The 15457-nt window shown below is 46.5% G+C and overlaps 1 protein-coding gene across 1 annotated transcript; it reads left to right on the top strand.

The window, feature by feature from the left end:
• Positions 1–14549: 14549 nt before the first annotated feature.
• LOC144482888 (uncharacterized) lies at positions 14550–15230 on the top strand. The gene has a single exon (XM_078201724.1). The coding sequence runs from the start codon at positions 14556–14558 to the stop codon at positions 15228–15230; it is 675 nt and encodes a 224-aa protein (XP_078057850.1). The 5' UTR covers positions 14550–14555.
• The last annotated feature ends 227 nt before the right edge of the window (positions 15231–15457 follow it).

Below are 15457 nucleotides of genomic sequence, written 5' to 3'. Positions count from 1 at the left end.
TCGCCATTACCCGCACTGCGCATGCTTCAGGTCCCGCCCCTCATTCACTCCGATTGGTTGGAGGACCAGCCACTCCCGCTCGGTCCTCCAGCCCCGCCCCATCTTCCTATTGGCCCGGAGCTGCCGTCAATCAGTCCCCCGGGCATTGTGATGTGGAGCATGCGCAGTGTCATTGCTGTCCTTGGCGCTTGTTTGTCCCGGAGAAGCGGAGTCAGCGTTAGGCGGTGGCTGGGAGGATTTGGAAACACTTTGTGGATCCGCAAACCCTTCAGAATCATTGTCAGCTCCCTGGTTTGCAGCTGCGGGGCTTCTCCCTCCCTCCCTCCCGGGAACAGGCCCAGGTTAACGGCCCCATCCTGGCTCAGCCACTGGAGGATGGTTCACATCAGAGGATGGGGGAGGGGGACAATAAATAAGAGGTTACACTTTGGCCTCAAATCAATGAGGACTCTGATCTCTGGGAAGGAAGGAAACCCTGGGAGGTGGGCGGGGAGGATTCACAAACACCCACTGGAGGCCCCAACACCCCCAGTAAAAAGCTGCAGCTCCCGGGTTTGCAGCTTTTTCCCGGGAGGGAGTTGGGGAAGTTTTGTGGAGACAATTCCCGGCTGGTTCAGTTAGTGGTTCCTGGAGCTCAGAAACCCTGAGTTAGAATCCTGAACCCCACATTGGGTGGTTGTTTTATGAAATACTTTTTATTTATTAATCATTAAAATATTAATTTGTTTTGAAAAATCATTTTATAGCATTTGTGAAAATGCGCATTGAAATAGCAATTCTCCCAATGTATTTCATAGAATCCCTACAGTGCTGAAGGAGGTTATTCGGCCCATCGAGTCTGCACCGACAACAATCCCACCTAAGCCCTATTCCCATAACCCCACATATGTAACCTGCGAATCCCTCGAACCTACTCATCCCAGGACACTAAGGGGCAATTTAGCATAGCCAATGCACCTAACTGGCATATCTTTGGACGATGGGAGGAAACCGGAGCATCTGGAGAAAATCCACGCAGACATGGGGAGAACGGGCAGACTCCACACAGACAGTGACCCAAGTTGGGAATCGAACCCAGGTCCCTGGAGCTGTGAGGCAGCAGTGCTAACCACTGTGCTGCCTACATTGCTGATGAGAATTTTAATTTACTGACTTAGGAATTAATTCTCGGGAATAGTCATTCTGAAAATGACCATTAAAATGTGTTTAATTTACCCCACTTTGCCAGATTTCAGTTTGCATTTCAAAATTGAATTGAGAATGTCTGGGAGCAAATGGTAAAATGAGGTTTGAGACACCAGCTGCAATTATTTTCTGTGACTGATGATACCTTTGTGCCTGTGCAGGAGGTAATTCCCCTGCTGTTGTGGCACAAATAAAATGGAGCTTTTCCAAGGAACAGGCCCATGTTAATGGTCATCGTGGTGTTTCATTGGTGAGCAGAGCACGTGTGCCCATTGTGGTAACAACAGAGTCAGTGGGGCTGCACGTCCCCTGACTTGGAAGGAAAATAATTGACTCCTTGATTGTACTCTCAATCTGCACATGGCCTGCAGGACTGAATCCAGCTGGAGGGAGAGGGAGCTGAGCTCAGAGTGGAGTTGGGGCAATGAGTTTGATTTCAGCTCAGGGACAAGAGAGAGTGTGTGGGATGGGGATTACAGCTCAAGATAAATGAGACAGAGAAATGTTTCGTGGAAACTGAAATTGTCTGTTCTGAAGCAGTTTTTTAAAACTCTTTGTGCAGGGAACTAGAAGAGGAAGATTCACAGACAGGAAACTCAAACTAAACTTCACATCAAAGTCTGACAGAGCCATTCGATTCAGCATGACCTAAATATGATTGCTTTTGACAGTGGAGGGATAAATCGTTCCCTGTTTTGTCAGTGGAAGAAAATTTCAAAATTCAATGTGACAGAAAAAGAACTGAGACACACACATACACCCAAGTGAGAGTGCTCCAGTGAACTGACTGTGGATAGAGCTTTAACCAGTTACATAGCCTGAAAAACATCACACCATGGTCTGTAGGTGGATGAGGCTTCAACTAATCATCCAACCTGGAGAGAGACAGAAGGACACCAGCACCATGGACAAACCGTGGAAATGTGAGGATTGTGGTAAAGGATTCAATTATCCATCCTGGTTGGAAACCCATCGACACGGTCACATTGGGGCTGGGAAAATGGAGAAACCATGGAAATGTGATGATTGTGATAAAGGATTCAATTATCTGTACTTGCTGGAAAACCATAGACACAGTCACACTGGAGAGAGGCCATCTGTTCTGTGTTTGGGAAAGGATTCACTATCTCATCCCACCTGCTGTTACACCAGCAAATTCACACTGAGGAGAGGCCGTTCAGTTGCTCCACCTGTGGAAAGGGGTTCTCATGTTCATCCAACCTCAGTGCACATCAGCGAGTTCACACTGGGGAGAGATTGTTCACCTGCTCCTTGTGTGGGAAGGATTTTGCTGGGCCATCCAGTCTTTGGACACAACAGCGAATTCACACAGGATATATATAATATATATAAATGATTTGGAGGAAAATGTAACTGGATTGATAGGTAAGTTTGCGGACGACACAAAGGTTGGTGGATTTGCGGATAGCGATGAGGACCATCAGAGGATACAGCAGGATATAGACCAGTTGGAGACTTGGGTGGAGAGATGGAGTTTAATCCGGACAAATGTGAGGTAATGCAGTTTGGAAGGTCTAATACAGATAGGAAATATACAGTAAATGGCAGAACCTTTAACAATATTGATAGGCAAAGGGACCTGGGTGTACAGGAGCACAGATTACTGAAAGTGGCAATGCAGGTGGAGAAGGTCGTCAAGAAGGTATACGGCATGCTTACCTTCATCGGCTGGGGCATTGAGTTTAAAAATTGGCAAGTCATGTTGCAGCTTTATAGAACCTTAGTTAGGCCGCACGTGGAATATAGTGTTCAATTCTGGTCGCCACACTACCAGAAGGATGTGGAGGCTTTGGAGAGGGTCCAGAAAAGATTTACCAGGATGTTGCCTGGTATGGGGGGCATTAGCTATGAGGAGAGGTTGGGAAACTTGGTTTGTTCTCACTTGAGCGATGGAGGTTGAGGGGAGACCTGATAGAAGTCGACAAGATATGAGAGGCATGGAAAGAGTGGATAGTCAGAAACTTTTTCCCAGGGTGGAAGAGTCAATTACTAGGGGGAATAGGTTTAAGGTGCGAGGGGTAAAGTTTAAAAGAGATGTACAAGGCAGATGTTTTACACAGAGAGTAGTGGGTGCCTGGTATTCATTGCCGGGGGAGGTAGTGGAAGCAGATACGGTCTTGACTTTTAAGCGGCGTCTTGACAAGTACATGGATGAGATGAGAATAGAGGGATATGGTCCCTGGAAGGGTAGTGGGTTTTAGTTAAGTCGGGCAGTATGGTCGGTGCAGGCTTGGAGTGCCAAAGGGCCTGTTCCTGTGCTGCAATTTTCTTTGTTCTTAGTACACAGGCCAATTTATCTTTCTAGGGGTGTGTGTCTGAGAGGTATGCAACTGGAAAACATTTTCCATTCACCTTCTGCATTGCTGCAGTATAAATAGATGTTGTTCTCACTCTGCCAGCAGGGCTGTGGGATTAATTGGACAGATCTTAAAGACAGCCCGACTGGGCAGGATGTGCCAAGTGGTTTCCATCTGTGATGTATCATTCCATAAAACAGAATATTTAGCATCAGGAGAAAGAAAGTGAAAGAAACCAGTCTCTGTGGGATTTACCCAACCAGCATAAGCACCTTCAGGAGAGCAGAGAGAGGGGAGGAATCCAGTGGGAAAAGTTTTAAAAACTCGGGGTATTCCCACAGGAGAGCACTGGTTTAAATCAATTTTAGAAATAGAGAATGGCAGCGCACAAATTCCGAGGAATGCATTTTTTAAAATTAATTGATCTTAATTGCACAAGATAATTTTCTATTATTGTCTTTGATTGACAATGACGCCATTAATTCCCAGGTGCCCCTGCGGGTGTGAAAGTGTCCTATTCATTCCACAGGAGCCTATTGCGCAGGCGCAGTGCTATATCTGGAGCGTGCGCAGTGTCACTTTGCCCGGAGCCCTATGAATGCGGGAGCGGCTTTTTTCAGAGGGTGAGTCAGTGGGGCTGCGGGAGAAATGTAGCCGGGAGTCGGGGTAGGGAGGGAGCTATGGCTTCACAAACATCCGCTGTAGGCCGCACGGCCCGAATAAGACCCTGCAGGTCCCGGGTTTACAGCTCCCAGGCTTTTATCCCGGGAACAGGCCCCGGTTATCGGCCGCCATCTTGTTTCAGCGGGGAAGGAGAGCGCATGCGCCGCTGTCGGTGGCGGGTCACAATGGGCGTGGTTTCAGGGGCTGGTTCAGAACCTCTATCTTCAGAGGGACAATAGAATCATAGAAACCCTACAGCACAGAAAGAGGCCATTCGGCCCATCGAGTCTGCACCGACCACAATCCCACCCAGGCCCGACCCCCATATCCCTACGTATTTTACCCGCTAATCCCTCTAATTTACGCATCCCAAGATACTAAGGGGCAATTTATTTAGCATAGCCAATCGACCTAACCCGCACATCTTTGGACTGTGGGAGGAAACCGGAGCACTCGGAGGAAACCCACGCAGAGAGGGGCGGGTCGGGATGGTGACCTCCTCGTGAACCTGCTCCTGGGCCTGGCGAAGCGCTCCATTTATAGGTCCAGGCAGCAGACGATCGAGGGGGCCGTCCATCCTGACTGTCTGCCCCTCTACCGTGGCTACGTTCGCGGCCAGGTGTCCCTGGAGAGGGAACATGCGATGTCCATGGGCGCGGTTGACGCCTTCCACCCCCGTTGGGCACTACAGGGGTTGGGGTGCGTTATCGACCCGAATAATCACATTATGATTTGATGTTTTTAAGTTTCCTTTGTACTTTGATTTTTGTTCGGGCTGTTCCCCCTCCTTTTGGGGAGCTGCCCCTTTTACTTTGTCCTGATTTAACTTGAGTTTGTTTATTTGGTTTGGCCTTAAAAGAGGCCAACATCTGTGAGTAAAACACTTTATTTTCTCCCCCTTTCCATTTCTTTTCTCATTCTAGGGGAAATTGGGGACTTGCAGCAACTGAAGGGAAAGGAAGTGAATCCAGTCGGTATGTTCCACACATTGTTAGTCCAGTCAGATAGACATATATCTGTCTGGCAGCCTGCATGGAGATTTCCAGCTCTCTCTGTCCAGGACAGGAAGCAGTGAGCATGGATCTGTCAATCAGCACCTACAGGAGAATTGGGAGGGTGAATATTAGATACAGCAGAGTGAGAATGGAGGGAGAGTGTGTGGGATGGAGATTTGCAGCTCTTGGGGAATGAGAGTGGAAATAATGTTCCATGGAAACTCGAATTGTCTGTTCTGAATTTCTATCCTGTACTGTCAGTGATAACCTTTGTAAACTCCTTTTACAGGATATCAGAAGTTGAGGATTTTACAGACAGAAATCTCAAACCAAACATCACATCAACATCTGACAGAGTCACTCAATTCATCGGGACCTGAATATCTTCGGTCTTTGAATCCAGAAGGAGAAATGTTTCTCTGTTCTATCGGCTTCAGCAGTCTTTAAACATCAGTGTGACTGGAACAGGACTGACACACACACACACACACACACACACACACACACACACACACACAAAATCAACTGAGATTTTCCCATGCATTGACTGTGGAAAGAGCCTCCCAGTTACACAGCCTGAAAAAATATTGCACCATCGCAGCAGGGCACTATAATCTTGTTCTGTGTGAGACTTCAACTGCTGGTCAAACCTGGAGCAACACAAGGACACCTGCAACATGGAGAAACCGTGGAAATGTGGGGACTGTGGGAAGGGTTGCAAAACCCCCTCTGAGCTGCAAATTCATCGACGTATTCACACTGGAGAGAAGCCGCACACCTGTTCTGTGTGTGGGAAGAGATTCACTCGGTTATATCATCTGCAGCGACATCGGCTGGTTCACACTGGAGAAAGAGCGTTCATCTGCTTTGAGTGTGGGAACGGATTCGCTCATTTACCCGATCTGCAGAGACACCAGCGCGTTCACACTGGAGAGAGACCATTCACCTGCTTGGTGTGTGGGAAAGGATTTATGCAGTTATCCAACCTGTCAAAACACAAAGTCACTCACAGCAATGAGAAACCCTTTAAATGTTCTGACTGTGGAAGTGGTTTCAAAAGCTCTCGGGAACTGACGATCCACCAGCGGATTCACACTGGGGAGAGACCGTTCAGCTGCTCTCACTGCACAAAGACATTTAGAACATCATCCCACCTGCGGGAGCACCAGCGAATTCACACCAGGGAGAGACCGTTCACCTGCTGTGTGTGTGGGAAGGGATTCACTCATTCATCCACCCTGCTGAGTCACAATCTCACTCACACCCAGGAGAGACCCTTTAAATGCTCTGACTGTGGCAGTGGTTTCAAAAGTTCTCGGGATCTGGTTATACACCAGCGCATTCACACTGAGGAGAGACCGTTCAGCTGCTCTCACTGCGCAAAGAGATTTAGAACGTCATCCAGCCTGCAGGAACACCAGCGAGTTCACACTGGGGAGAGACCGTTCACCTGCTCTGTGTGTGGGAAGGGATTCACTCAGTCATCCAGCCTGCAGAGACACCAACGAGTTCACAAGTGATGACAGGTGTTGGATTCTGTTGTTATTGCTGCTGTTAATCACATCCAGGACTGAACCATGTTCATTTTGACAGTTGGTGAAGTGGGAGGGTCGGGGGGTTTCTTTCTGCTGGACTGGCCGGTCGCGCAACTTTGCTTCCAGTGGGCTGATGCTCTTTGAGCCTGGGAGAGCACATTTCCACTGAAATGATCCACAAAAGCTGATGAAGGACATTTATTTTATCCTGGATAGTAAATAGTGTTTTTCCTACCACTACAGGTAGGTCTAAAATAAATACAGAAAGGACTGCAAAAATGCATTAGGTCTGGCAACATTTATGGAGAGAGAAACAGTGTTAATATTTCACACTACTGGATTGGGAATCAATCTAGTAAATCTCCTCTGAACTGCTTCCATGATATTTATAAAATGGGACAGCACGGCAGCACAGTGGTTAGCACTGCTGCCTCACAACGCCAGGGACCCAGGTTCAATTCCAGCCTGGGTCACTGTCTGTGTGGAGTTTGCACATTCTCCCTGTGTCTGCGTGGGTTTCCTCCGGGTGCTCCGGTTTCCTCCCACAGTCCAAAGATGTGTGGGTTAGGTTGATTGGCCATGCTAAATTGACCCTTAGTGTCAGGCGGACTAGCTGGAGTAAATGCATGTGGTTATGGGAATAGGGCCTGGATGGGATGGTGTTTGGTACAGACTCGATGGACAGAACGGCCTCTGTCTGTACTGTAGGGATTCTACAATCCTTTGTTTAATAGGAGACACAAACTGCACCCAGTGTTCAAGATGCAGTTTCAGCAACGCCCTGTATAACTGAAGCAGAACATCTTTACTTCAATGTTCAATTTCTCTCAGAATAAAGGATTGCATTCCATATGTAAGAATTTGATTTGTTTGAACTAAGATTTATGGGGTTCACTTGTTTACAACAACCTCCCTAATCATAACTCACCCAGGTTCCAGTGACTCAACCATATGGCAAGAAAGAACACTTTAAATGGTGAATTCAGAAAGTTTATTCACCATTAAAAATTTAACAAGTCAGAAAGATAAAAAAGCAAAGTATCGATCAACAGTAAAGGAGAAAGCTTAACTTTAACTTCTCTCCATCCCTCTCAGACCAGGACATGAAGTGGTGGCACTGAGAACATGGATAACTTGTAAAATCAACAGCTCCCAATACCTCTCTGTCGGACACAGTGGTTCGCACTGCTGCCTCACAGCGCCAGAGACCCGGGTTTGAGTTCCGCCTTGGGTCACTGTCTGTACGGAGTCTGCACATTCTCCCCCTGTCTGTGTGGGTTTTCTCTCACAGACCGAAGGACTTGCTGGTTAGGTACATTGAGCATGCTAAATTCTCCCTCAGTTTACCCGAACAGGCGCCAGAGTGTGGTGACTGGGGGATTTTCAGAGTAACTTCATTGCAGTGTGAATGTGTGACATTAATAAATAAACTTAAAAAAACCTTGAACTTTTAAAACCTTTTGCCAAATTGGTTTCTTGAATCCCCTTTTTTATACTTTCAAAATGTAGAAAGCCCAGCTCAGCCAATTGTTGGGAATTAGCCAATTGGTCTATAACTTGTCAATAATGAAACTGGTTTGGTTTTTAGCTAATTGCGCACATTGTCTGAATTTTAAGACCATTCTTTCTCTCAACCGATATCTCTTAGCTTGGGGTAGCCTGAGTGTTGACCAATAATTGGTTAACATCAGTCATTCAATGTTGAGACATCTTGAACAGGAACTGATTCATTCCCTCCAGTCAATGTTAACAATGTTTTAAAGTTTATTTATTAGTGTCACAAGTAGGCTGACATTAACACTGCAATGAAGTGACTGGGAAAATCCCCCTAACCGCAACATTCCGGCATCTGTTCGGGTACACTGAGGGAGAATTTAGCATTGCCAATCCACCTAACCCGCACGGCCTTTGGACTTTGGGAACAAACTGGAGCACCCGGAGGAAACCCACGCAGACACGGGGAGAACGTGCAGACTCTGCACAGTCACCCAAGCCGGGAATCGAACCCAGGTCCCTGGCACTGTGAGGCAGCAGTGCGAACCACTGTGGCACCGCGCCACGCTAACAAGTCTTGTTATCTTTTTTTTCTATTCTGTTGGCCTGAGAAGGGAACATCTTATAATCCCCACAGCATTTTAACCATTCTTTATATCTTTATAATTCTAAACGTTATAAACTTTTGTGTTCAAATTTACATTTCCAGCCTAACAATTGTATTAATGAATCATTTATTCTTTAATTGTCTCTCAATTCAGGCTGTCCATTTAACTAATCTCCTGCTTTACAATTGTGGGAACTTCAGTCCACAAATAAGGTAGTCGAATGCATTGTTAAAAGCAGGATGTTCTTTATATAAATAAATAACAAAGTTTAAAAATCATTGGCAAACAAAAGGAAACAGGAGCATTGGAACCAGCCTGGACTTGCAGACTGAAACCCCGCCCAAAGCCCACACGTGCTCAGAAGGGAGAGAGGCTGAGAAGAACACTCTGTAACACTTCTCCTCCCCTTAAATTTCAATCCCCCATCAGGACAGAAATACAACAAAGTAATGTCTTTAACAATACGGAAGCCTGTCAGGAGCTTTGTGGTTGCATTGCGACCATTCCAGATCCACCATTACAAGACTGGTAAATCTTGTAATGGTGGATCTGGAATGGGAGGTGAAGAGGTAGTTTGAGAATCTGTACATGAACATTCCTCTTCCACTCCCACAGCAGAGTCAACTGGCAAAGCTGGAACCATTTCCTGGTGAACATCCACAGCAGCATGACCCTCTGCCATGTTCTCAGTAACAGGTTGCTGACTCTGAAACTGTTCCTGACTCGGGGTCACACCACAAGCGAATATGGTCTTGGTGTCTGCGAACAACTCTTCCGTTTTACAGTCTCACCACCCAAGATACTGGACCACTTTGGTTTAAACAATCAGTTAAATCTCACACAGACCATGGGTACAATCTCTCCCCGCTGTGGATGCTGCGATGTATTTTCAGGCTGTGTAACTGGTTAAAGCTCTTTCCACACTCAGTGCACTGGAGCACTCTTACTCAGGTGTGTGTGTGTGTGTGTCTCGGTGCTTTTCCAGTCACACACATACTTAAAATCTTCAGAAGCTGACAGAATAGAGAAACATTTCCCCTTCTAGATTCAAAGGTCAGTGATATTGAGGTCCCGATGAATTGGGTGATTCTGTCAGATGTTGATGTGACATTTGGTTTGAGATTTCTGTCTGTCAATTCTCACCTTCTGATATCCTGTAAAAGGAATTTACAAAAGTCATCAGTGTCAGTACAGGATAGAAATTCCGAACAGACAAATCAAGTTTCTAAGGAACATTCTTTTCTCTCTCATTCCCCAAAAGCTGTGAATCTCCATCCCACACACTCTCCCTCCATTCTCACTCTGCTGTATCTAATATTCACCCTCCCAATTCTCCTGAAGGCGCTGATTGGCAGATCCATGCTCACTGCTTCCTGAACTGGACACAGAGCTGGAAATCTCCATGCAGGCTGCCAGACAGGTCTATGTCTATCTGACTGGACCAAAAATGTATGGATTATATAGACTGGACTCACTTCCTTTCCCTTCAGTGACTAAGGGTGGACAAGTCACCAGGACCCAATGAAGTGCACGCTAGTTTTTTAATGGACGTTGCTGAAGAGATAGTGGAGAATTTTGTTGAAATTTTTCGCAACTTGCTAGATTCCGGGAGAGTATCAAAAGATTGGCAATCAGCCAATGTGACGACCTTGGTCAAAAAGGGAGAAAGGCAGAAGGCAGGGAACTATAGGCCAGTTAATTTAATATCTATTATTGGCAAGACGCTGGAGTCAATAATCAAAGATCAAATAGCTAATCATTTCGGAAAGCTGAATATAATCAAACCTTGTCAACATGGTTCTATGAAAGATAAATTATGTTTGACAAATTTGCTTGATTTGTTTGAGGATATAAGAAGATATAAGTAGATCGAGAGAAATCTGTACTTGTAGTTTATTTTAAAAGGGTGCCATGGCAGCACAGTGGTTAGCACTGCTGCCTCACAGTGCCAGGGACCCGGGCTCAATCCCCGCCTTGGGTGACAATCTGTGTGGAGTATGCGCATTCTCTCCATGTCTGTGTGGATTTTTGAGTTCTCCAGGTTCTTCCCACAGTCCAAAGATGTGCGGGTTAGACTGATTGGCCGTGCTAAATTGCCCCTTTGTGTCCCAATAGATGTAGATTAGGTGGATTAGTGGGGTAAAAATGTAGGGCTACAGGGATAGGGCTGGGAAAGATAAGTCGAGCGTTGGGGAAGATGCAATAAAGTCACCCCTCTGTCTTCTAAACCTGGCAAATGGAGTTTAAAGTGGGGAAGTGTGAGGTCATGTATTTCAGTAGGAGGAATCAACAGGGAGATTGTCTAAATGGAGAGAGGCTGCCGGTGAGTGAAGTACAGAGGGATCTTGGTGTTCTTGTGCATGAATCACAAAAAGCTAGCAGGCAGGTCCCACACGAGTTAAGAAGGAAAATGGCATTTTGGCTTTTATTGCAAAGGGGTTGGAGTTTAAAAACAAGGAGGTTTTGTTGCAACTGTATCGTGTGTTGGTGATACCTCATCTGGGATAATGCATACAGTTTTGATCCCCTTACCTAAACAAGGATATAGTGATATTGGACACAGTCCAAAGGAAATTCACCAGGCTAATTCCTGGGAGAGGAGGGTTGTCCTATCACGAGGGAGTAAATTGTCAAGGTCTGTGTTCCTTGAGGTTTTGAAGACAAAGGAGTTATTGAAACATACAAGATCCTGAGGGGGCTTGACAGGCGAGATGGTGAGATATTTTCACGAGTGGGAGAGTCTCAAACAAAATAAAGGGTCAGTCATTTAAAACTGAGGTGTGCAGAAATTTCTTCTCATCGAGGGTGATGAAGCTCTGGAATTCTCTGCCCCAAAGGGTGGTGGAGGCTGGATCGTTAGAAGTATTTAAAGTGGGGGTGGATACATATTTGATAGATCGGGGAATACAGGGCTATGGGGAAATGGCACAGAAAAGGAGTTGAAACCAGCATCAGTCAGCCATGATCGGATTGAATGGCGGGACAGGCTTCAAGGGCCTGGTGGCCACTCCTGCTTCTATTTCTCGTGATCAGTTGCTGCAAGTGAACAATTTCTCCCAGAATGAGAAACGAAATGGAAAGGGTGAGAAAATAAAGTGTTTTACTCACAGATGTTGAAGACAGGAGGAAGTTTGAGTCTGTCTGAAGCTCAATCTTCATTCAGAGAGAGAGCAGTAGCTTTGCTGGGCAGGAATGAGCAGCTGAACAAGCTCATTGTCCAACTTCCGCATTCAGACAATGGGGAAGCTCTGATTGGCTGGAGGACGCGAGTACTTCCGGTCCTCCAGAGTTCCCATTGGTCAATCCCCCGCAGACAGACAATGAAGGGCGGAGCCCCACGTGGAGGTGGGCGGGACTTTGCCCTCCAGCCGCGCTGAGCTGTTGTCCAATGGGAAAGGCTGGAAGACCCGGACAGACAATGGTCAGTGGGCCGGCTCTGTCCCGGGCCCCGACCCACACCCGCACATGCGCATGCCCCCAAAACCCGCACATGCGCACATCTGATTCACTTCCGCTCACCAGCTCCGGCCAATGGGAAGACTTGGAGGACCGGAAGGACCCTGGTCCTCCAGCCAATCAGAGCGCGGGCTTTGTGTGAATGAAGATTGAGCTTCAGACAGACTCAAACTTCCTCCTGTTGCAACCTAAAAGAGGCCAACATCTGTGAGTAAAACACTTTCTTTTCTCTTTCTGGGGGAAATTGGAGACTTGCAGCAACTGAAGGGAAAGGAAGTGAATCCAGGGAGAGTGCAGACTCAGGAAAGGTTGGCCCAGGACTCTCTCTCTCTTAAAGAAATTTAAGAGAAACATAGAAGATAGGAGCAGGAGGAAGCCATTTGGCCCTTCGAGCCTGCTCTGCCATTCATTAAGATCATGGATGACCATCCAACTCAATAGTCTAATCCTGCTTTCTCCCCATAACCTTTGATCCCATTTGCCCCAAGTGCTATATCGAGCTGCTTTTGAATAGATTCAATGTTTTGGCATCAATTTCTTCCTGCGGTCATGAATTCCACAGGCTCACCACTCTTTGGGTGAAGAAATGTCTCCTCACCTCCGTCCTAAATGGTCTATCCTGAATCCTCAGACTGTGACCCTTGGTTCTGGACTCCCCCACCATCAGAAACATCCTCCCTGCATCTATCCTGTCTCGACCTGTTAGAATTTTATAAGTCTCTGTGAGATCCCCCCTCATTCATCTGAACTCCAACGAAAACAATCCTAACCTCGTCAGTCTCTCCTCATATATCAGTCCCGCGATCCCCTGAATCAGCCTGGTAAACATTCTTTGCTCCCTCAGTTTGACACATTTATTTGTCTGGCTAAAAGGATGGTCTCTTTCCTAATGTTCACAATTAAAAGGCATCTTTCCCCAGGAGATGGCTGACATTTAAGGGGACAGTAAATTGATACAGGACAGAGATATGCCTAGTGTTGTTATATGGTACAGTTTAGATATATTATTTATGTTTCTGTAAAAAAGTGCATTTACTGTTATTTCTTGTCTTGTAATATAATGCTGTAGCTATCTTATACATTTCCAGTCATCGAGTCATTACAGCACAGAAGGAGTCCATTCGGTAACTCGAGTCCATGCTGACATTCTGGATAACGTTCCAGTCCCATTCCCACTCTGTATCCCCATTCTCCTGAAAGTTTGTTTCCTTCAAGTGCCCATCCAGTTTCATTTTTAAATAGAATCCATAGACTTGTAATTTGGAACTGTAGCTACATTATATATTTCCAGACATTTCTTCCCTCAGAGGGTTGTAAGTCTTTTGGATTTGTCTTCCACAGGGACCAGTGGAGGCTGAGGATCATTGAATATATTCCAGGATGAGTTGGACTGATTTTTCACTGACGGGCATTAATGGTTATGGGGAACAGACAAGAAGATGGAGCAAAAGCTCAGATGTGGGGGGATTTCTTCACTCAAGGATGTGGTGAAGCTTTGGAATTCTCAACTGTTGAGGACAGTGGAGCCTCAGTCATCAAGTATTTTCAGGGGAGAGATTGATTGGTTTCTAGATATTGAAAGTATCAACGGATATGGGTTTAGTGTGGGGAGAATGATGCTGAGGTAGATAAACGAATTATCTCATTGAATGGTTTAAAAGGCTCGATGGGCCAAATGGCCGTCTGCAGCTCCTATTTGTTATGGTCTCTGTGTCCAGGACAGGAAGCAGTGAGCCTGGATCTGTCAATCAGCCTCAATCAGCACCTTCAGGAGAATTGGGAGGGTGAATATTAGATACAGCAGAGTGAGAATGGAGGGAGAGTGTGTGGGATGGAGATTTACAGCTTTTGGGGAATGAGAGAGGAAAGAATGTTCCATAGAAACGAGAATTGTCTGTTCTGAATTTCTATCCTGTACTGACACTGATGACTTTTGCAAACTCATTTTGCAGGATATTGAAAGAGGAATCACAGACCGAAATCTCAACCATCTCGTCTAGGTCCGACAGAGTCATGTTCCTTGGGATCTGAATATCATTGGCCTTTGAATCTAGCAGGAGAAATAATTGTCTGATCTGTCGATTTGAATAGATTTCAAATGTATGTGTGACTGGAAAAGCAGCAACACGCTGCCACACTCGAGTGAGAGTGTTCCAGTGCACTGACTAAAGGGCTTTAACCAGTTACACTGCCTGAATAAATATCACACCATTCACAGTGGGGAGAGACTATACTCATATTGTGTGTGGACGAGGCTTTAACTGATTGTCCAAACAAGACAGAGGCAAGGACACCTGTACCATGGAGAAACCATGGAAATGTGCAGACTGTGGGAAGAGTTACAGATCCCCATCTCTGCTGGATGCTCATCGGCGCAGCCACACTGGGGAGAGGCCATTCATCTGCTCTCAGTGTGGGAAGGGATTCACTCTGTCATCCAGCCTGCAGAGACACCGGCGAGTTCACAGTGGGGAGAGGCCGTTCACCTGCTCTCAGTGTGGGAAGGGATTCACTCGGTTATCTACTCTGCAGACACACCAGCGCATTCACACTGGGGAGAGGCCATTCATCTGCTATCAGTGTGGGGAGGGATTCACTCAGTCATCCAACCTGCAGAGACACCAACGAGGTCACACTGGGGAGAAGCCATTCAGCTGCTCTGTGTGTGGGGAGGGATTTAGTGAGTCATCCAACCTGCGGAGGCACCAGCGAGTTCACACTGGGGAGAGGCCATTCACCTGCTCCCTGTGTGGGAAGGGATTCACTCAGTTATCCGATCTGCAGACACACCAGCGAATTCACACTGGAGAGAAACCATTCACCTGCTCTCAGTGTGGGAAGGGATTTGCTCGGTCATCCAGCTGGTGGAGACACCAGCGAGTTCACACTGGGGAGAGGCCATTTACCTGCTCTCAGTGTGGGAAGGGATTCAGAGTTTCATTCTTGCTGCTGAGACACCAACAAGTTCATGAGTGATTCCAGGGGTTGGATTCTGCTGTTATTGTTTCTGCTCTCAATTACATCCAGGGCTGCATTTTGTTCATTCTCACAGTTGGTCAATGGGGAGGGTCGGGGGGTTTCTTTCTGTTGGACTGGCCGGTCTCATGACTTTGCCTCCAGTGGGCTGATGCTCTTTGAGTCTTGTTGCGAATACCTGGTTTCAAATTTCACACGGATCACAGAGTGACAGGGTGTGAGGAAGT

This window comes from Mustelus asterias, unplaced genomic scaffold, assembly GCF_964213995.1.
Source record: "Mustelus asterias unplaced genomic scaffold, sMusAst1.hap1.1 HAP1_SCAFFOLD_43, whole genome shotgun sequence".
Taxonomy (NCBI): Eukaryota; Metazoa; Chordata; class Chondrichthyes; order Carcharhiniformes; family Triakidae; genus Mustelus; species Mustelus asterias.
This window is presented reverse-complemented; position numbering and strand designations above follow the sequence as displayed.

What these genes read in the sequence shown, in the direction of transcription:
- LOC144482888 (XM_078201724.1), top strand. Translation starts at nt 14,556, where the DNA reads ATGGAGAAACCATGGAAATGTGCAGACTGTGGGAAGAGTTACAGATCC.